Genomic DNA, 20618 nt, shown 5'->3' with positions numbered 1-20618 from the left:
TCAGTGACATGTTTACCCGTGCTCGTTGTCATAGTGACAGGCCTTCTTGCTGTTGTCCTGACCGTTGGGATCCCAAGCCACAAGTTTACAGTGGATAAACACCTGGTGAGTAAGAAGTGAGGTTGAGGGACAGTTGGCTTCCAGTTTTACCAATAAAGCCCCGAATCTAAAAATGAATGTGCACATGTTATCGTTACCTCTTCGCCGAGACCAAACCTAAAGGCTTGAAGGGAAAGGCAGAGCTCAGAAGATTTTTGCCTTGGTTCAAATTTGGAGCGCGATACCAGACTGTCCACAAGACATCTGTGTGGGGGAGAAAGAACGTGTCAAGTCTGATTTTGGACAACAAAATGCTAAACGGTGAAACCAGATTACCCCTCATTGGCGATTATCGGGTACAAAGTGCTTCCAGGCTGCAGCAGTGTGGTAGCTGCACGCATTCCTCAAGAAACAGCAGCAAGGGGCTGATGGGTCTCCTGCGCCACGCTAGCCATGATCGGGATAAAGGAGCCCAGAGGAAAGGTGGTGGATTCAGCGGGGCCGGAGAAGTCAGCTACAGCCGTAAACAGGAGAGGAGTCATTACACTACAGGAGTCACTGGGAGAGCTGCCATCTCTAGTGAGGTCACGCTTCACACCCACCATTCATGAGGCCAAAGTGGAACTCTAGATCTCCCAGACCAAACGTGTTGAAAATTGGGGCATGAAGCCGCGGGTACCAGTCTTCAGGCCTGCAACACAAAGCAAGAGTTAAACAGCTGCCATGTTACCAAACTCTCACAGCTGAAGTAGTGTGAACACCCACCTCTCATATTCACAGACAACGGGCGAGTGAAGTCCACAGAGTCAGGAGAGGAACTGTAGGTCAGATCATTGGTGAACATCACGCGATCCCCACTTACCTGCGAGAGACACAAATGTCACCAAGCTGCAGGAAGTACAGTGGACTCAGTTTGCAGGTACACATGTGGAGGTGCTACGCACAATTCTCCTGAAGTTACAGTCTTCGAAGTCCACGCTGAAAAGCCTCGGTGGCCGAGAAGCTGGTGGGAAGCAGTTACCCAGACGGAAGAGCGGTATCAGCCCGGGACCTGCCCTCCGTCCACACCAGCCTCACAGAGTCGGTTCCACAGTCCAGCTTCATGTCTGGAAGGAGACACAACACAAACAAGTTGATACTCAAACAGCTTTAGTTAGATCACAATAACAGAGCTTTGTGCATCATTTTGTTCCAATATTACCTGCATACACCGACATGGCAGCAGCCAGGCTCACAAGCAGTGCGGCTGCCAAGAAAGCCATCATGACTGGATGCTGGCTCTGGACACTGTGGGGTGTTTTTATTCCTTGTTACCGGGCAACTTTCATCAAGACAACCTCTTTCAGCTGGTGTGTGTTGACGGCCTCAGGTGCAGAGGACCTCAGACTTCTTCTTCTTCTTAAGTTTTTTTTACAGTTTACAAATTAAGGTTGAAGGTGCATAGCGACATCTACTGTACTGAATGTGTAACATCATGACTTTATGACGTTTGTCATTTTAATCACAGTAATATTGTTTATAAATTTCTGAATTCCAAAATGTAAAAACACTTCATATAGCTACCACACTGCACTTCCTGCACAACTTCCTGCACTCAATGATTTACTGTCATTGAGTCCTGTATGTCATCACTTTTTTGTCCGTATTGATTTCCCAACACTTAGGACGAGAAGTTATATATTATTATTATTATACCTTTATTTAACCAGGTTAAACCCATTTAGATTTAAAATCTTTTTCTTCGAGAGTGACATTTGAAACTCATAGTTACAAACAAAAAACACAGAACAAGACAAATGAAAAGAAACCAAAAGTTACATAACAGTGACAGTGAAAGTGACATAACAGAGTTAACTTAAGAAACATTTACATTTTTGGGAACCTGCCTGCATTTCTTTCATTTTAGAGTTAAAAGCAGTAAGTGCTATCAGTTCTTTGAGTTTTAAAATATTCTGCATCATTATCCAGGGTGAGGATGCAGAGTACACAAAAGTTATTTTCCCCATTTCCTTTCTGGCATTTGTGACAGTGAGCATCAGGAAGTCCTGAGAACGCAAAGAGTATTTTCCGACATTTTTCTGCATGGTGAAGACACACAAATAGTCCGGGAGCAGACCAAGAATCGCCTTATAAATCAATGTGTACCAATGACAGCGCCTATAGGTGGCTAGAGCAGGCCATCCTACCAGAGAGTATAGCTTGCAGTGTAGTCAGAGCTTTACAGTTGGTAATGAACCGAAGTGAAGCATGGTAAGCATGTAAAGAAAATCACCATCGTCCAACACAGGTTAAAAAGTAGGAGCAACTGATTGCTTTTTTACATTCGTTGAAAAGCACAGCTTATTTCGAAAATAAAACCCCAGTTTTAACCTCAACTTTTTCACCAGGTACTGCACATGTGGCTTAAAAGTGAGGGAATAATCTATCAATATACCCAAATATTTCTAAGAGTCAACAAACTTGCCAAAGGCAGATAAATGTGAGATATGCAACAGTAAAGAAACTGTTGAACAATTATTGATAGAGTGCAGGAAGTTCACCGTGGAAAGAGAAAGACTGAAAGGCAGGATGGTAGCAATATAAAGTGTTTTTACATGTTTTACATTCATCATAATAACAATATTACTGTGTTTAAAATTACAAATGTCCTAAAGTCATGATGATGTTTCGCTATGCACCTTAAACCTTAATTTGTCGTCCGCCAATAAATTTCAGATGAAGATGAAGAAGTCTGATGGCCTCTGCACCTGAGGCCATCAACACACACCAGCTGAAAGAGGTTGTCTTGATGAAAGTTGCCCGGTAACAAGGAATAAAAACACCCCACAGTGTCCAGAGCCAGCATCCAGTCATGATGGCTTTCTTTTGGCAGCGTGCACTGCTTGTGAGCCTGGCTGCTGCCATGTCGGTGTATGCAGGTAATATTGGAACAAAATGATGCACAAAGCTCTGTTATTGTGATCTAACTAAAGCTGTTTGAGTATCAACTTGTTTGTGTTGTCTCCTTCCAGACATGAAGCTGGACTGTGGAACCGACTCTGTGAGGCTGGTGTGGATGGAGGGCAGGTCCCGGCTGATACCTCGCTCTTCCGTCTGGGTAACTGCTTCCCACCAGCTTCTCGGCCACCGAGGCTTTTTCAGCGTGGACTTGACGACTGTAACTTCAGGAGGTGTGCAGCACCTCCATGTGTACCTGCAAACTGAGTCCGCTGTACTTCCTGCAGCTTGGTGACATCTGTGTCTCTCGTAGGTAACTGGGGATCGCTTGATGTTCACCAATGATCTGACCTACAGTTCCTCTCCTGACTCTGTGGACTTCACTCGCCCCGTTGTCTGTGAATATGAGAGGTGGGTGTTCACACTACTTCAGCTGTGAGTTTGGTAACATGGCAGCTGTTTAACTCTTGCTTTGTGTTGCAGGCCTGAAGACTGGTACCCGCGGCTTCATGCCCCAACTTTCAACACGTTTGGTCTGGGAGATCTAGAGTTCCACTTTGGCCTCATGAATGGTGGGTGTGAACGTGACCTCACTGGAGATGGCAGCTCTCCCAGTGACTCCTGTAGCGTAATGACTCCTCTCCTGTTTACGGCTGTAGCTGACTTCTCCGGCCCGCTGAATCCACCACCTTTCCTCTGGGCTCCTTTATCCCGATCATGGCTAGCGTGGCGCAGGAGACCCATCAGCCCTTGCTAATGTTTCTTGAGGAATGGCAGCTACCACACCGGAGCTGCAGCCTGGAAGCACTTTGTACCCGATAATCGCCAATGAGGGGTAATCTGGTTACACCGTTTAGCATTTTGTTGTCCAGAAATCAGACTTGACACTTTCTTTCTCCCCCACACAGATGTCTTGTGGACAGTCTGGTATCGCTCCAAATTCGAACAAAGGCAAAAATCCTCTGAGCTCCGCCTTTCCCTTCAAGCCTTTAGGTTTGGTCTCGGCGAAGAGGTAACGATAACTTTTGCACATTCATTTTTAGATTTGGGGCTTTATCGGTAAAACTGGAAGCCAACTGCCCCTCAACCTCACTTCTTGCTCACCAGGTGTTTATCCACTGTAAACTTGTGGCTTGGGATCCCAACGGTCAGGACAACAGCAAGAAGGCCTGTCACTATGACAACGAGCATGGGTAAGAATGTCACTGAAAACATTCACAATGTTCTCTGGGTTCATTAGACTTGTGTGATGGAACCCCTGGGAATAATTTTCTGACTCTTCTCTGACCCTCATGAACTCAGCTGGGAGCAGTTGGACAACTCTGCATCCCGCTATCTCTGTGCCTGCTGTGACTCTGACTGCAAGTCCAGGAGGGTCAGGAGTTTAGCATCAGGTATTGGTGACTTCTGCTGTATCAACTCGTCTGGTTTGACTTGTACTTAAACCTTTTAACTTTAAAACAGGGAAGCGTGGTATGGCACAACAAGCTGTCCTTGGGCCACTTACCATCACTGATGTGAATTATTGACTGATTATCCAGGTTAGTTTTAATTTGACATTTCAGTACATACTCATCCTAAAACTTGACTGTAATTGTATGCACTTGCAGGAATGGATCCATCTTCCACGCTCGGTCCTTCAATCTGAATTGTATTGTTATGTACATTTAAAGTGACATTGTAATGCCATTAAAGCTGTACTATACTTGAAGGTTATGTGCTTAAAGGTTAATTGATTTCAAAGTCCAATATTTTCATAAAGGAATCTTGTTCTTGGCGAAAAGGCTTGCCGTGCACATCAGGTAGCAGCTTCATACCGAAGTGTTGGCACGTTCGGCTTTTCAAGAAGCCTACATTATCTTTAACCACAGTTGGGTCTGTAAGCAGGTGTGGCCTGTTCCTTTAATATTGGTCTGGAGATTTCAAAATGTTTATTTGATTCAGGCCCTATTAGTTGTCCATCCAAGTGGAAGACATTACTACCCCACAACTACAAAAACCCATCGGGCAGAAACGGCTCTGTTTAATTCCTAAAAATACAGACTGTACTGCCAAGCTCCCAACACTAAATGGCCTGGAAGACATTGAAGTAGAAATGTCCTTAACTCTACATGACATGACTACTCTGGCGGTTGACGTCAACAATCGCGATGCCGTTCATTAATCTGACTACACAGGACTGTAGCTTAGACTTTGCCAAATAACATGGCTGAATATGACTTCTTTGGACAAATGAAACAAAGATTAACTTGTACCACAATGATGAGATGCAAACCACATCTGGTAAACAGTGCTATGGCCTTTTTTCTATGGCTGCCAATACAACTGGGTCACTATTGATACAGTTGGATTGGTTGAGGTGTTTAGGGCTTCCGATCTTCTCAGATTTAGCCAAATGCTGGAAAACCATCGGAGGTGAAAGATGATCCAAAACATATTATGGAAATAGCCCAAGAGCTCAAGGAAAATAAATTAAATTGTTTAGTGGCCAAGTCTGTCACCTGATCTCTACCCGAGAGCCATACATCGGGTAAAATAAAGTACAATCTAACCAATTACAATTTCCGACCATGGCCCGGTCGTTATGAACATTTAGGTCTAGAGAATCCCTTTAGGTACTGGGGCATAAATGTCTTGTTGGCAGACATTCAAATCAAACAAGAAATACAATCTGGTCTGAGTACTTTGTCATAAATGATGATAGTAATGTTTCTCCCTTAATATTATGGGACGCAGGAAAGGCCAAAATGAGGGAGGGAATAATTCCTTTAGGATTTATAATAAAGAAACAAAGACTTGCAAAACAAGAACTGGAACTTGAATCAAAAAGATTAGAGCAAGAACACAAGATGCATAGAAAAGAGGATACATTGAGAAAGCTCAAGGAAGTTAGGCTACGGTTGGATGAGGCACTATCATAAGGCAGAAGGAGCTCTCAGGTTTATCAATGGAAAATACTACTGAATGAGAAATAAAGCTAGCAGGTTGTTGGCTTTTCAAGTCCTGAAAGCACAATCTAACTGAAATCCCTAAAATTAAAAACATTGAATCTAACCGTCTGGAGACTGACCCTCCGGAAATATCAAGATGCTTTTTACAAAAAATTCCAAACAATTATATAAGAGTCAAGAACAAGAATCAAAGGGTAAATAGAGCTTTTGGAACGACTCAAATAGACCAAAAAGCAACCAGATTAGTTGGTCACAAATTAGTAGATCCCATCACACAAGATGAAATTAAAGAAACCATCGCTAAATTAAAAAACAACAAATCGCCGGTAACAGATGAGTTCACTGGAGAATATTACAAAGCCTTTGTGAATTACCTCACCCCGATACTATGCAAAGTATATAACTACCGTATGTACTAAAACGAGAGATCCACCAAAATCTTGGTCCGAAGCAATCTTTACTGTCCCACATAAAGAAGGAAAAGATTCCTTACAATGCACCAACTACAGCCCAATAATCCTCTTATGCATAGGCTATAAAATCCTGACCTCCATCCTGGCTGCCAGAACCTAAAAATATATAAAGAAATGAATAAAACCAGAGCAAACAGGATTTATCCTAGGCCATTAAGGAACAAACAACATAAGAAAAGCCCTACATTTACAATCAATAGCGTCAAGAGACAGACAACACTCAATGCTTCTCAGCTTAGATGCTGAAAAGGCATTTGACGAGTTGATTGTTTATTCCTGGAACAAACAGATACAGATGGGATTCGGTGAAAAATGTTTTAGCTGGATCAACTTGCTCAACAGAGACCAAAGATCAGAAGTCTCTCTCCCCTCTTTGTATTTAGTATTGAACCTCTTGCAGAAGCTATACGCCAAAATATACAAATTCAAGGAATAGTGATGAAAGTGGAACAGACCATAAAATATCAGTTTGCAGATGACAAAACAATTATATAAGAGTCAAGAACAAGAATCAGCAACCAGATTAGTTGGTCACAAATTAGTAGATCCCATCACACAAGATGAAATTAAAGATGAGTTCACTGGAGAATATTACAAAGCCTTTGTGAATAAGAAGGAAAAGATTCCTTACAATGCACCAAAAAATATATAAAGAAATGAATAAAATTTACAATCAATAAATGCTTCTCAGCTTAGATGCTGAAAAGGCATTTGACGAGTTGATTGTTTATTCCTGGAACAAACAGATACAGATGGGATTCGGTGAAAAATGTTTTAGCTGGATCAACTTGCTCAACAGAGACCAAAGATCAGAAGTCTCTCTCCCCTCTTTGTATTTAGTATTGAACCTCAAAATATACAAATTCAAGGAATAGTGATGAAAGTGGAACAGACCATAAAATATCAGTTTGCAGATGACATTCTGCTTTTTATAATAACCTCTTCCCTCCATTCCTGCACTTATGCAGTGTCTGCACAAATATGGCTCAGTGTCAGAGTATAAGATTAATGAAAACAAATCTGTGGCGATGATAATATCTGGAATTTGGCCCACAGTTGAATGAGGATGTTTCCTTTCACTGGGCTAAATAAGGATTTTGATATCTGGGAACTTTTACTTGGCTCCACAAAGCTGTTTGATGCCAATTACAATAAGTCAGAACAAATAAAAAAGTGACATGACACAGGGACATCCTACCTCGTTTTGGATTGTGGAGACTGAACACAAGTTACCCAGACTCGTTGTTTCAGTCTCTGGCTTTCCATCTTCAACATATTAAATGAACTCAAGTCATCTGGCAGAATAAGAGACCCATGATAAGTAAAAGTACGCACATGTGGGATTTCTATGCGGGTGTGCATGGTTATGTGTGGGCATTTGTTGGGGTACTGTAGATCATGTGTTTGGGCTGAATCAGGTTCACCTGGTCCAGCCCCTTGATATGCTGCTATAGGCTTATAGCTGCTGGGGGACATTTTAGGATACACTGAGCACCTATCTCCTCTTTTCTCTCTCCATCACACATTACTAACTCTGCTTTCTCCCCGGAGTCCTTTTGACTTCACGTCTCATGGGGTCATCAGACCCTATGAGACGGCATAGATCCTATCTGCCTGATGGATCATCGAGGTCTGGGTCGTGGAATTCCTGCTACCGACTACGCCACTGCCCTGTTGAGACTCCGCCCACTCCTCCTCTCTACCGCCATCTGCCTGATGGATCGTGGAGGTCTCCATCGTGGAATACGCCTACTATGAACTTTTCATACACTGTCATATTCATTGAATGTATTTTAACTCTAAATCTGTCCTTCTGGTCACATGACATCTATTGTTCTGTCCATCCTGGAGAGGGATCCTCCTCTGTTGCTCTCCGGAAGGTTTCTACCCTTTTTACCCCCTGAAGGGTTATTTGGGAGTTTTTCCTGATCCGATGTGAGGTTTTGGGGCAGGGATGTCTGTGTACAGATTGTAAAGCACTCCGAGACAAATTTTTCATTTGTGAAATTGGGCTATACAAATAAACTGAATTGAATGTGTGTGGTGTTGGCATTTGTACTCGCTGTGGGCTGGACTATGGATACTGATACTGCCATTTTGAGTGTTGCGTTTAGTTAAATGTCAAGGATTGCCATTTTGTTGAAATTACAATCCCAACTTCACCAGAAATATAAATATAGTCTCAACTCTGTTTATGGTAGTCTAACATGTTTTATTAAAAAAAATTCACCGAACAGAAGAAATTACGAGCTAATGTTGCACCTGATGGGACACACAGTTTACATCTTGTTACAATGCATTAGGTCTAGTAAAGAGCGCTAGTCAACCCGTTGAAAATACTGCGTTTAGCCTTGAGACATGCTCAAAGAAAAATATGCAGCGAGGGTTAGGAGTCCATTTACTGTGGAAATACATCATATATTCAGGTCTCTGTATTAAGGAGCAACATATGCTGTCAATATTTTACTATGACAGTGAAGAGGATGTTCCCAATGACAGCCCTGCAAACAAAAGCCCAGTGTTGAAGCTCTTGTGTATGTTGATGATCAGATGCAAGCAGTCACCAAGAACACCACTTTATGGAAATACTGGAATCAAATTATAGACAATATCATTAAGCAGAGCTTGCAAGTATATTTTTAATAACATTAGAATTGGAAATGCATTACATTTTTAGGAGTTTACAAAACAATAAAAGTCCAATTCAGATCGAGCCAGCATGCAATATGAATCCATTCCTGTGAGACAATAAAAGACTGGGTTAAGTAGTTAAGGATTTCCATGTATTGTAAAATACAAGAATTACCTGGAGAATGAGTCAATAATTCACATCAGTGATGGTCAGAGGTCCAAGGACAGCTTTTTGTGCCATACCACGCTTCCCTGGTTTAAAGTTAAAAGGTTTAAGTACAAATCAAACGTGACGGGTTGATATAGCAGAAGTCACCAATACCTGATGCTAAACTCCTGACCCTCCTGGACTTGCAGTCAGAGTCACAGCAGGCACAGAGATAGCGGGATGCAGAGTTGTCCAACTGCTCCCAGCTGAGTTCATGAGGGTCAGAGAAGAGTCAGAAAATTATTCTCAGTGGTTCCATCACACAAGTCTGATGAACCCAGAGAACATTGTGAATGTTCAGTGACATGTTTACCCAAGCTCGTTGTCATAGTGACAGGCCTTCTTGCTGTTGTCCTGGCCGTTGGGATCCCAAGCCACAAGTTTACAGTGGATAAACACCTGGTGAGTAAGAAGTGAGGTTGAGGGGCAGTTGGCTTCCAGTTTTACCAATAAAGCCCCAAATCTAAAAATGAATGTGCACAAGTTATCGTTACCTCTTCGCCGAGACCAAACCTAAAGGCTTGAAGGGAAAGGCAGAGCTCAGAAGATTTTTGCCTTGGTTCAAATTTGGAGCGCGATACCAGACTGTCCACAAGACATCTGTGTGGGGGAGAAAGAAAGTGTCAAGTCTGATTTTGGACAACAAAATGCTAAACGGTGAAACCAGATTACCCCTCATTGGCGATTATCGGGTACAAAGTGCTTTCAGGCTGCAGCTCCGGTGTGGTAGCCGCTACGCATTCCTCAAGAAACAGCAGCAAGGGCTGATGGGTCTCCTGCGCCACGCTAGCCATGATCGGGATAAAGGAGCCCAGAGGAAAGGTGGTGGATTCAGCGGGGCCGGAGAAGTCAGCTACAGCCGTAAACAGGAGAGGAGTCATTACGCTACAGGAGTCACTGGGAGAGCTGCCATCTCCAGTCAGGTCACGCTTCACACCAACCATTCATGAGGCCAAAGTGGAACTCTAGATCTCCCAGACCAAACGTGTTGAAAATTGGGGCATGAAGCCGCGGGTACCAGTCTTCAGGCCTGCAACACAAAGCAAGAGTTAAACAGCTGCCATGTTACCAAACTCAAAGCTGAAGTAGTGTGAACACCCACCTCTCATATTCACAGACAACGGGGCGAGTGAAGTCCACAGAGTCAGGAGAGGAACTGTAGGTCAGATCATTGGTGAACATCAAGCGATCCCCAGTTACCTACGAGAGACACAGATGTCACCAAGCTGCAGGAAGTACAGCGGACTCAGTTTGCAGGTACACATGTGGAGGTGCGACGTACAATTCTCCTGAAGTTACAGTCGTCGAAGTCCACGCTGAAAAAAGCCTCGGTGGCCGAGAAGCTGGTGGGGAAGCAGTTACCCAGACGGAAGAGCGAGGTATCAGCCCGGGACCTGCCCTCCGTCCACACCAGCCTCACAGAGTCAGTTCCACAGTCCAGCTTCATGTCTGGAAGGAGACACAACACAAACAAGTTGATACTCAAACAGCTTTAGTTAGATCACAATAACAGAGCTTTGTGCATCATTTTGTTCCAATATTACCTGCATACACCGACATGGCAGCAGCCAGGCTCACAAGCAGTGCACGCTGCCAAAAGAAAGCCATCATGACTGGATGCTGGCTCTGGACACTGTGGGGTGTTTTTATTCCTTGTTACCGGGCAACTTTCATCAAGACAACCTCTTTCAGCTGGTGTGTGTTGACGGCCTCAGGTGCAGAGGCCATCAGACTTCTTCTTCTGAAGTTTATTGGTAGACTACGCATTAGGGTATACCGCACCATCACCATGACTGTAGGACATTTGTCATTTTAAACAGAGTAATATCGTTATTATGATAAATGTAAAACATTTGAAAAGACTTCAAATAGCTACCATCCTGCCTTTCAGTCTTTCTCTTTCCACGCTGAACTTCCTGCACTCTATCAATAAATGTTCAACAGTTTCTTTACAGTTGCATATCTCACATCTATCCCAGTCTTATAAATAAAAAAATATTATAAATTCTTTACTCACATTTAAACTTCAGTTAAAGGATCCTCTCAAACTGTTTGACCCGATTGTATACTAAGGTCAAAACCTTCTAAGATTTCTGAACCTACTTTAACTTTAAATGTTCCATTTAATACTAAAAAAGTTCATTGTCCAGTAATATAAGCTTCCACATGAGTCTATGTTCATTTTAATTATCAGTCCATCTCTCCACATGGAATCATACGCTTTCTCAATGTCAAAGAAAACTAAAGCCGTCGCTTCCTTCATGTGAAGTGTCTTTTCTATTTAGTTACTTTCGTTAAAGAGATCATCTTCAGGCACCGCACTAAGTTGCTTTAAATCCTTTTTATCTGATCGATCTAAATTTGTATTTGTAAACGATGAAGCCTCAATGACCAACAACGTTAATCACGGAGTTCCACAAGGTTCTGTGCTTGGACCCATTTCCCTTATATATGCTTCCTTTTGGCAAGATTATCAGGAAACACTCCATAAACTTTCATTGTTATGCAGATAATACTCAACTATATCGATCGATCAAACCAGAGGAGTCCAACCAGCTCAGTAAAATTCAAGCATGTCTTAAGGACATAAAAACATGGATGACCTGCAACTTCTTGATGTTAAACTCTGACAAAACTGAAGTAATTTTACTCTGAACACCTCAGGGATCAATTATCTGGTGATGTGGTTTCTGTAGATGGCATTGCCCTGGCATCCAACACCACTGTAAAGAATCTCGGCGTTATCTTTGATTGGGACTTGTCCTTTAACTCCCACGTGAAGCAATTCTCAAGGAAGGCATGTTTTACGTCTAGAAGGCATCTACGTAACATTTAAAAAATCAGACACATCTTGTCTCAAAAAGATGCAGAAAAATTGGTTCACGCGTTTCTTACTTCTAGACTGGATTACTGCAACTCCTTATTATCAGGCTGCTCTAATAAGTCTCTTAGGTCCCTCCAGTTGATCCAGAATGCTGCAGCTCGTGTTCTCACTAAAACTAAGAAAAGAGATCACATCACTCCTGCACTAGCTGCTCTGCACTGGCTCCCTGTAACATCAAGAGTCACATTTAAAATTCTTCTCCTCACCTACAAAGCCTTGATTGGTGATGCTCCATCATATCTTAAGGAGCTTGTAGTACCATATTGCCCCACTAGAGAGCTACGCTCACTAAATGCGGGACTACTTGTAGTTCCTCGAGTCTTAAAAAGTAGAATGGGAGCCAGAGCCTTTAGTTATCAAGCTCCTCTTTTATGGAACCAGCTTCCACCTTCAGACACAGTCACCTCGTTTAAGAGTAGACTTAAGACTTTCCTCTTTGACAGAGCTTATAGTTAGGGCTGAATCAGGTTCACCTGGTCCAGCCCCTTGATATGCTGCTATAGGCTTATAGGCTGCTGGGGGACGTTTTAGGATGCACTGAGCACCTATATCCTCTTCTCGCTTGACTTATAAATGAATTTTCATGTCTGCATCACACATTATTAACTCTGCTTCCTCCCTGGAGTCCTTGGGACTTCACGTCTCATAGGGTCCATCCGACATGGCTGGGTCTGCTGCCATGGCCCTGTTGATGCCCCGCCCACTCCTATCTACCTCCATCTGCCTGATGTATCATGTAGGTCTGGATTGTGGTCCATCACTACTACCAACTATTCATACACTTTCATATTCATTGAATGTGTTGTAACTCTAATGATTCCTTCTGTACACATGGCATCTTTTGCACCTGTCCATCCTGGAGAGGGATCCTCCTCTGTTGCTCTCCTAAAGGTTTCTTCACTTTTTCCCCCGTAAAGTGTTTGGGAGTTTTTCCTGATCTGATGTGAGGTTCTGGGACAGGGATGTCTATGTGTACAGAGCGTAAAGCACTGAGGCACATTTGAGAGAATGGGCTATAAAAAATAAACTGAACTATTCCTCAATAAAGCATTTTGTTGTTCTCCCCTCACTGCATATACAGTATTTACTTGTTACTCCAGTACTATGCATACTTAACTGTACCCATTTGCACTTCGTTGTAAACCCTGTATTCAGATTCATAAAGGCATCGCGAGTGTAGACTTTGACGAGTATTTGTTATAAGAGGTTCGGTCTCAGGAAATACTTTTCCAAATCTACTTAACATGTCTTCCATGGTCTTCCAGGCCTTTGTGTTGGCGAGCGTGGCAGTACAGTCTATTTTTAGGAATTTACCAAACAGAGCCAATGTTTCTGCCCAATGAGTTTGTGTAATTAGGATTTTAATGTCCTCCATTCATGGACACCTATTTGGTCCTGACGCAGAGTGTCCTGGATCAGCTACAGTTAACTTTAGAAATCTGATATTGAGGGAACAAACCACACCTGGTCAACAAACCATTTGCATGACACTTTCCAGTTACTTGGAGCCTTTTGAGACCCTGAAAAACAGTTGCAATTCCTAAACTGTTAATGCGATAGTTTTGTTATAGCCAGTGAAATAAAGCCAAAAGTCTACACTTTAAACCTCAACTTGACTGCTTGAAAGCCCATTGCAGTTGTGTATAGGCATATTACAGGTGTTTGGTATGAAGCTGCTTATCGGATGTCATGCAGTTTAACCAAGATTACTTAAATGAATACAGTACCTAGAAAGAAAGACACCGAAAAAACTAAGCGTAGTAATGTCAAGTATAGTTAAAGATTTAATGGCATTATTACAATCTCAAAATGCATAGACTTTTAGAAGTTGACAACACCAATAATAAAAATCCAGTTCAGATTGGAGCCAGTGTGCAAGATGGAGCCATTCCTGTTGGAGAATAAAACACAGAGTTAAGTAGTTGGTAAGGCTTATTATATAGTACAATGTCATGAAAAAAATATTACCTGGATGATTAGTCAATAATTCACATCAGTGATGGTCAGAGGCCCAAGGACAGCTTTTTGTGCCATACCACGCTTCCCTGCTTTAAAGTTAAAAAGTTTAAGTACAAGTCAAACCAGACGAGTTGATACAGCAGAAGTCACCAATACCTGATGCTAAACTCCTGACCCTCCTGGACTTGCAGTCAGAGTCACAGCAGGCACAGAGATAGCGGGATGCAGAGTTGTCCAACTGCTCCCAGCTGAGTTCATGAGGGTCGGAGAAGTCAGAAAATTATTCTCAGTGGTTCCATCACACAAGTCTGATGGACCCAGAGAACAATGTGAATGTTTTCAGTGACAATAACAGAGCTTTGTGCATCATTTTGTTCCAATATTACCTGCATACACCGACATGGCAGCAGCCAGGCTCACAAGCAGTGCACGCTGCCAAAAGAAAGCCATCATGACTGGATGCTGGTTCTGGACACTGGGGGGTGTTTTTATTCCTTGTTACCGGGCAACTTTCATCAAGACAACCTCTTTCAGCTGGTGTGTGTTGATGGCCTCAGGTGCAGAGGACCTCAGACTTCTTTTTCTTCATCTTCTTACGTTTTTTTTTTACAAATTAAGGTTGAAGGTGCATAGCGACACCTACTGTACTGGATGTGTAATATCATGACATTTTATGACATTTGTCTTTTTAAACACAGTCATATTGTTTAAAATATTATAAATTCTAAATATGTAAAAAGACCTCATATAGCTACCACACTGCTCTTCAGTCTTTCTCTTCCAACACTGAACTTCCTGCACTCAATGATTTACTGTCATTGACTCGTGTGTGTCTTATTCCCCCCAAAAATGTGTTGTCAGTATTGATTTCACAACAATTAGGAACAGAGGTACACTTCTGTTGGAATTAGGAAATTAGGTTACAGATAGATGTGAGATATACAACAGTAAAGAAACTGTTGAACAATTTTCTGATAGAGTGCAGAAAGTTTAGCATGGAAAGAGAAAGACTGAAAGGAAGGGTGGAAGCTATATATATTTTAATTGTTTTAATGTATAATACTTGAAACAATATTACTGTGTTTAAAATGGCAAGTGTCCTAAAGTCATGATGATGTTTCGCTATGCACCTTAAACCTTAATTTGTAGTCTGCCAATAAACTTCAGATGAAGAAGAAGAAGTCTGATGGCCTCTGCACCTGAGGCCATCAACACACACCAGCTGAAAGAGGTTGTCTTGATGAAAGTTGCCCGGTAACAAGGAATAAAAACACCCCCCAGTGTCCAGAGCCAGCATCCAGTCATGATGGCTTTCTTTTGGCAGCGTGCACTGTTTGTGAGCCTGGCTGCTGCCATGTCGGTGTATGCAGGTAATATTGGAACAAAATGATGCACAAAGCTCTGTTATTGTGATCTAACTAAAGCTGTTTGAGTATCAACTTGTTTGTGTTGTGTCTCCTTCCAGACATGAAGCTGGACTGTGGAACCGACTCTGTGAGGCTGGTGTGGACGGAGGGCAGGTCCCGGGCTGATACCTCGCTCTTCCGTCTGGGTAACTGCTTCCCCACCAGCTTCTCGGCCACAGAGGCTTTTTTCAGCGTGGACTTTGACGACTGTAACTTCAGGAGAATTGTGCGTAGCACCTCCACATGTGTACCTGCAAACTGAGTCCACTGTACTTCCTGCAGCTTGGTGACATTTGTGTCTCTCGTAGGTAACTGGGGATCGCTTGATGTTCACCAATGATCTGACCTACAGTTCCTCTCCTGACTCTGTGGACTTCACTCGCCCCGTTGTCTGTGAATATGAGAGGTGGGTGTTCACACTACTTCAGCTTTGAGAGTTTGGTAACATGGCAGCTGTTTATCTCTTGCTTTGTGTTGCAGGCCTGAAGACTGGTACCCGCGGCTTCATGCCCCAATTTTCAACACGTTTGGTCTGGGAGATCTAGAGTTCCACTTTGGCCTCATGAATGGTGGGTGTGAAGCGTGACCTCACTAGAGATGGCAGCTCTCCCAGTGACTCCTCTAGCGTAATGACTCCTCTCCTGTTTACGGCTGTAGCTGACTTCTCCGGCCCCGCTGAATCCACCACCTTTCCTCTGGGCTCCTTTATCCCGATCATGGCTAGCGTGGCGCAGGAGACCCATCAGCCCTTGCTGCTGTTTCTTGAGGAATGCGTAGCGGCTACCACACCGGAGCTGCAGCCTGGAAGCACTTTGTACCCGATAATCGCCAATGAGGGGTAATCTGGTTTCACCGTTTAGCATTTTGTTGTCCAGAAATCAGACTTGACACTTTCTTTCTCCACCACACAGATGTCTTGTGGACAGTCTGGTATCGCGCTCCAAGTTCGAACAAAGGCAAAAATCCTCTGAGCTCCGCCTTTCCCTTCAAGCCTTTAGGTTTGGTCTTGGGGAAGAGGTAACCATAACTTGTGCACATTCAGAATTGGGACTTTATTGGTAAAACTGGAAGCCAACTGCCCCTCAATCTCACTTCTTACTCAACAGGTGTTTATCCACTGTAAACTTGTGGCTTGGGATCCCAACGGTCAGGACAACAGCAAGAAGGCCTGTCACTATGACAACGAGCATGGGTAAACATGTCACTGAAACATTCACAATGTTCTCTGGGTTCATCAGACTTGTGTGATGGAACCACTGAGAATAATTTTCTGACTCTTCTCTGACCCTCATGAACTCAGCTGGGAGCAGTTGGACAACTCTGCATCCCGCTATCTCTGTGCCTGCTGTGACTCTGACTGCAAGTCCAGGAGGGTCAGGAGTTTAGCATCAGGTATTGGTGACTTCTGCTGTATCAACTCGTCTGGTTTGACTTGTACTTAAACCTTTTAACTTTCAAACAGGGAAGCGGGGTATGGCACAAAAAGCTGTCCTTGGGCCACTGACCATCACTGATTCTCCAGGTAGGTTTTATTTTGACATTGCGGTGCATATTAGTCCTTAACTACTTAACCCAGTCCTTTGTTAACAGGAATGGATCCAGCTTGCACACTGGCTCCTTCAATTTGAGTTCGACTTATTCTTTGATTTGTAAACTTCTAAAAGTATAATGCCAACACCCTGCGGAGTATAATAATAAAGGTGGAACTATATTTTGTGTGTAATGTATTCATTTTGTTTTTGCTGAAACCTGCATATCTAGTAATCAACTTCATACATAAAGCTTTAATACTGGCCTTTTTTTCAAGAAGAAATCTCAGCAATATTTAACATTTGTCTGTCATTGGGAACATTACGCTGTTGTGGTAAAATATTGATGCCACTGTATTTATAGAGCGACTGATCATTGAAACTTGGTTTATAAATCAAGGCTAAACTCTGCAGTTAGCTTTATTTACCCATAACTATAAATTGCAACCAGATAGGCCTACCAATGTATTGCAGCGCTATACAAACATAATATGGAGGACTTAAAATGACTTAAGTATAAATAAATGAATGCATGAATAAATACAAGAATAAATAAATGTATAAATACAGGAATGAATAAATATAAGTTATAAATCAACAAGACATCATTAAATAAATATATTTCTTCATTTATTTATTTGTCCACACGTATTTCTTCATTTATTTATGTGTGACATTTACGTGTCCGTATATTCAAATGAGCTGGGGCGGTCCGAACCTCTGTCTAAAGCATGATTGGTCACAGGAGTGTGATGCACCTGGTGTGTTGTGCTCTACTATTTCTGCCTGGCACATGACGCTGAAGTTGACTCGCTCAGCTCACCGTTAGCAGAAGTTAGCCGTTTATCAATTCCAAGAACACTGAGTACAGACTCGTGTTCTTTTGGAGTCTGGTCTTTGGAGTCTGGTTTTGGGAGTCCAGACTCTCGAGGACGCAGGACGGTCTTTCTGGTCTTGTGACGTCACCACATCAACTGTTCTTGCGCATGAATTTACTCATTATTCACTGTAAAATAATTTACAGTGGAGTAGAATGTGTTGCGGTGTTCACTGTTTGGCGTAGGCTACGAATAAACGATAATAAATATACAACGTCTCGTAGCTTTCCTGACCCAGGGTCGCTACAATATGAAGTTATGAATCTTAACCCTTAGTCAAATTGACGTAACGTTATCTTTTAGTAAATAATAAACTCGTTGTGCTCTTTAGATCCTCAAAAACCTAATTATATCTCATGTTTAGCCGCTACGGAGACGTCAGAGCCAGCGGAGCATTTCAAAAAGTCCTGCCGAGATCAGGCTTCTCTCGGCGGCCACACAGCGCGCTGACCGCCCGGAGCTCACTGGTCCCGCGAGCAGCACCTCAAATCTCCGTCGCGTATCCTTATTAGACTGAATCTCGATAAACCGACCACAGATTTGATGCTTAAACAACTAACTTCTCGGCTGAAAACATCCTTAAATTACATTCCGTGACTCAACAGTAGTATTTAGAATGTACAGATAAGAATGCATAATAAACGCTGTTCGTCTACAGATCCAAGTGCTAGGGATCGATTGCTTCTGTCTTGCTCCCTGATTTGACCAATCCTGTTCAACAATGAGGTTCGGACCGCCCAGCTCATTTGAATATACGGACACGTAAATGTCACACATAAATAAATGAAGAAATACGTGTGGACACATAAATAGAGATATAAATAAATGAAGAAATACAGAAATGTAGAAATACATTTATTTAATGATGTCCTGTTGAGTTATAACATATATATTAATTGCTGTATTTATTTCTGTATTTATACATTTATTCTTGTATTTATTTATTTATTTATACATTTATTTAAGCATTTATTCATTTATTCTTGTATTTATTCATGCATTTATTTATTTATTTATTTATACTTAAGTCATTTTGAGTCCTCCATAACACATAAATAAATGAAGAAATACGTGTGGACACATTAATAGAGAAATAAATAAGATAAATGAAATATATTTTAAAGATGTCTGTTTGATTTTTATAACATATTTTATTATTTCCTGTATTTATTTATTTATTTATATTATTTAAGCATTTTATTATTTATTTTATTTTTTATTTATTCATTTATACATTTATTTAAGCATTTATTTATTTATTCTTGTATTTATTCATGCATTCATTTATTTATTTATTTATACTTAAGTCATTTTAAGTCCTCCATAGTGGGACACCCCCTGTATCTAGGCAAAGGAACCCATTTGTGGTAATGTGAGAATTATGTTTTCAAGCCCCTCCCATTCCCCCCTTGCCATGAAAAAGAAGTGTTAAGTATGTTTTTTTGCATGTAAAAGTAAATTTTCCTGCTGTGAACTAAATCAACTTTTGTGTCAAAACAAATTGATTTAGGTAGAAAACCATATATCATACATGTCGATGAACCTCTAACATATACAACCATGTGATTGATGCGAGCTGAAGATTAGCCTGAATGGCTAAGATATATTGTTTTTTCTAAAATAGTGGCTGTGGGGTAAAGTGAGACAGTTTACTCCAAGTTAAGTTTAGTCTTAAAGATATTTGAGTAATATTACATTAATTATGTTGTATTTGTAATATCATAAACATTGTAGAAAAGCCATCATGCCAAGAAACTACACCAGGAAGACAACATGGGGCCAAACACCCCTTGCAGAGATGGAGAGTGCAGCCGCTGAGGTCATGCAAGGACATGCACTACCGTTCAAAAGTTTGGGGTCACTTAGAAATGTCTTTATTTTTCAAAGAAAAGCACTGTTATTTCAATAAAGATAACATTAATCAAAAATACCCACTATACATTGTTAATGTGGTAAATGACTATTCTAGGTGGAAACGTCTGGTTTCTAATGAAATATCTCCAGAGGTGTATAGAGGCCCATTTCCATCAACGATCACTCCAGTGTTCTAATGGTACATTTGCTAATCGCCTTAGAAGACTAATATCTGATTAGAAAACCCTTGTGACTTGTTAGCACAGCTGAAAACAGTTATGCTGGTGATATAAGCTATACAACTGGCCTTCCTTTGAGCTTGAAGAACAAAATTAATACTTCAAATATTAATCATTATTTCTAACCTTGTCAATGTCTTGACTATGTTCTATGAAATGTTCAATTCATTTATAAATAAAAGTGAGTTTTCATGGAAGACACGAAATTGTCTGGATGACCCCAAACTTTTGAACGGTAGTGTAAGTCCTTAAGAAAAGCTGGAAGGGATAGAAATATTGACAAGACAACCCTCAAAAGATGTATAAAGAAAAATAGAAAGGGCAAGTAAAATCAGTATCCTGGGGTGCAGTAGCTGAGGCAAAGAGAATATTTACAGATGAGATGGAGGAGCAAACACTTGAAACAACGAGCTGACCAGTTCCATGGCCTTGCTCCAGTTAAGTGCCGTGAACTGGCATATGAGTTCTAATCTAACTGGTTCTATCTGTCATTTGATTGTTAATTAAAACATTGTGCATTATATTTTGTTGTAGCTATAGGATTTTGTTCAGAGTTACTTTCAAGTGTTTAAATAAATGTGCTTAATTGATCTTAATCTCCATGATTCTATGACTAGTCCGATATTAGTT

General features: G+C 41.6%; 2 protein-coding genes across 2 annotated transcripts; one reads left to right on the top strand and one right to left on the bottom strand.

The window, feature by feature from the left end:
* Positions 1-9218: 9218 nt before the first annotated feature.
* Positions 9219-10859, bottom strand: LOC130198476 (zona pellucida sperm-binding protein 3-like). Its single transcript, XM_056421646.1, has 9 exons — positions 10784-10859; positions 10522-10688; positions 10342-10439; positions 10181-10269; positions 9912-10092; positions 9734-9839; positions 9553-9638; positions 9354-9445; positions 9219-9283 (listed from the first exon to the last, which is right to left on the bottom strand). The coding sequence occupies exons 1-9, from the start codon at positions 10848-10850 to the stop codon at positions 9219-9221; spliced, it is 951 nt and encodes a 316-aa protein (XP_056277621.1). The 5' UTR covers positions 10851-10859.
* A 4511-nt stretch (positions 10860-15370) lies between these two features.
* LOC130198328 (zona pellucida sperm-binding protein 3-like) lies at positions 15371-17123 on the top strand. The gene is made up of 10 exons (XM_056421480.1): positions 15371-15452; positions 15548-15714; positions 15797-15894; positions 15969-16057; positions 16146-16326; positions 16400-16505; positions 16595-16680; positions 16789-16880; positions 16951-17010; positions 17079-17123. Exons 1-10 carry the CDS (start codon positions 15386-15388, stop codon positions 17114-17116), a joined length of 984 nt encoding a protein of 327 aa, XP_056277455.1. The 5' UTR covers positions 15371-15385; the 3' UTR covers positions 17117-17123.
* Positions 17124-20618: the final 3495 nt, after the last annotated feature.

This window comes from Pseudoliparis swirei, chromosome 8 (genome assembly GCF_029220125.1).
Source record: "Pseudoliparis swirei isolate HS2019 ecotype Mariana Trench chromosome 8, NWPU_hadal_v1, whole genome shotgun sequence".
Taxonomy (NCBI): Eukaryota; Metazoa; Chordata; class Actinopteri; order Perciformes; family Liparidae; genus Pseudoliparis; species Pseudoliparis swirei.
Note: the sequence above shows the minus strand (reverse complement) of the source record. Positions and strands in the feature narration are given on the sequence as shown.

What these genes read in the sequence shown, in the direction of transcription:
- LOC130198476 (XM_056421646.1), bottom strand. Translation starts at nt 10,850, where the DNA reads ATGATGGCTTTCTTTTGGCAGCGTGCACTGCTTGTGAGCCTGGCTGCT. An exon ending in ACTGTAACTTCAGGAGAATT is followed by an intron (nt 10,440 to 10,521) that starts GTACGTCGCACC and finishes TGTCTCTCGTAG; the next exon opens with GTAACTGGGGATCGCTTGAT. An exon ending in GGTTTGGTCTCGGCGAAGAG is followed by an intron (nt 9,639 to 9,733) that starts GTAACGATAACT and finishes CTTACTCACCAG; the next exon opens with GTGTTTATCCACTGTAAACT.
- LOC130198328 (XM_056421480.1), top strand. Translation starts at nt 15,386, where the DNA reads ATGATGGCTTTCTTTTGGCAGCGTGCACTGTTTGTGAGCCTGGCTGCT. An exon ending in CCACTTTGGCCTCATGAATG is followed by an intron (nt 16,058 to 16,145) that starts GTGGGTGTGAAG and finishes TTACGGCTGTAG; the next exon opens with CTGACTTCTCCGGCCCCGCT. An exon ending in GGTCAGGAGTTTAGCATCAG is followed by an intron (nt 16,881 to 16,950) that starts GTATTGGTGACT and finishes ACTTTCAAACAG; the next exon opens with GGAAGCGGGGTATGGCACAA.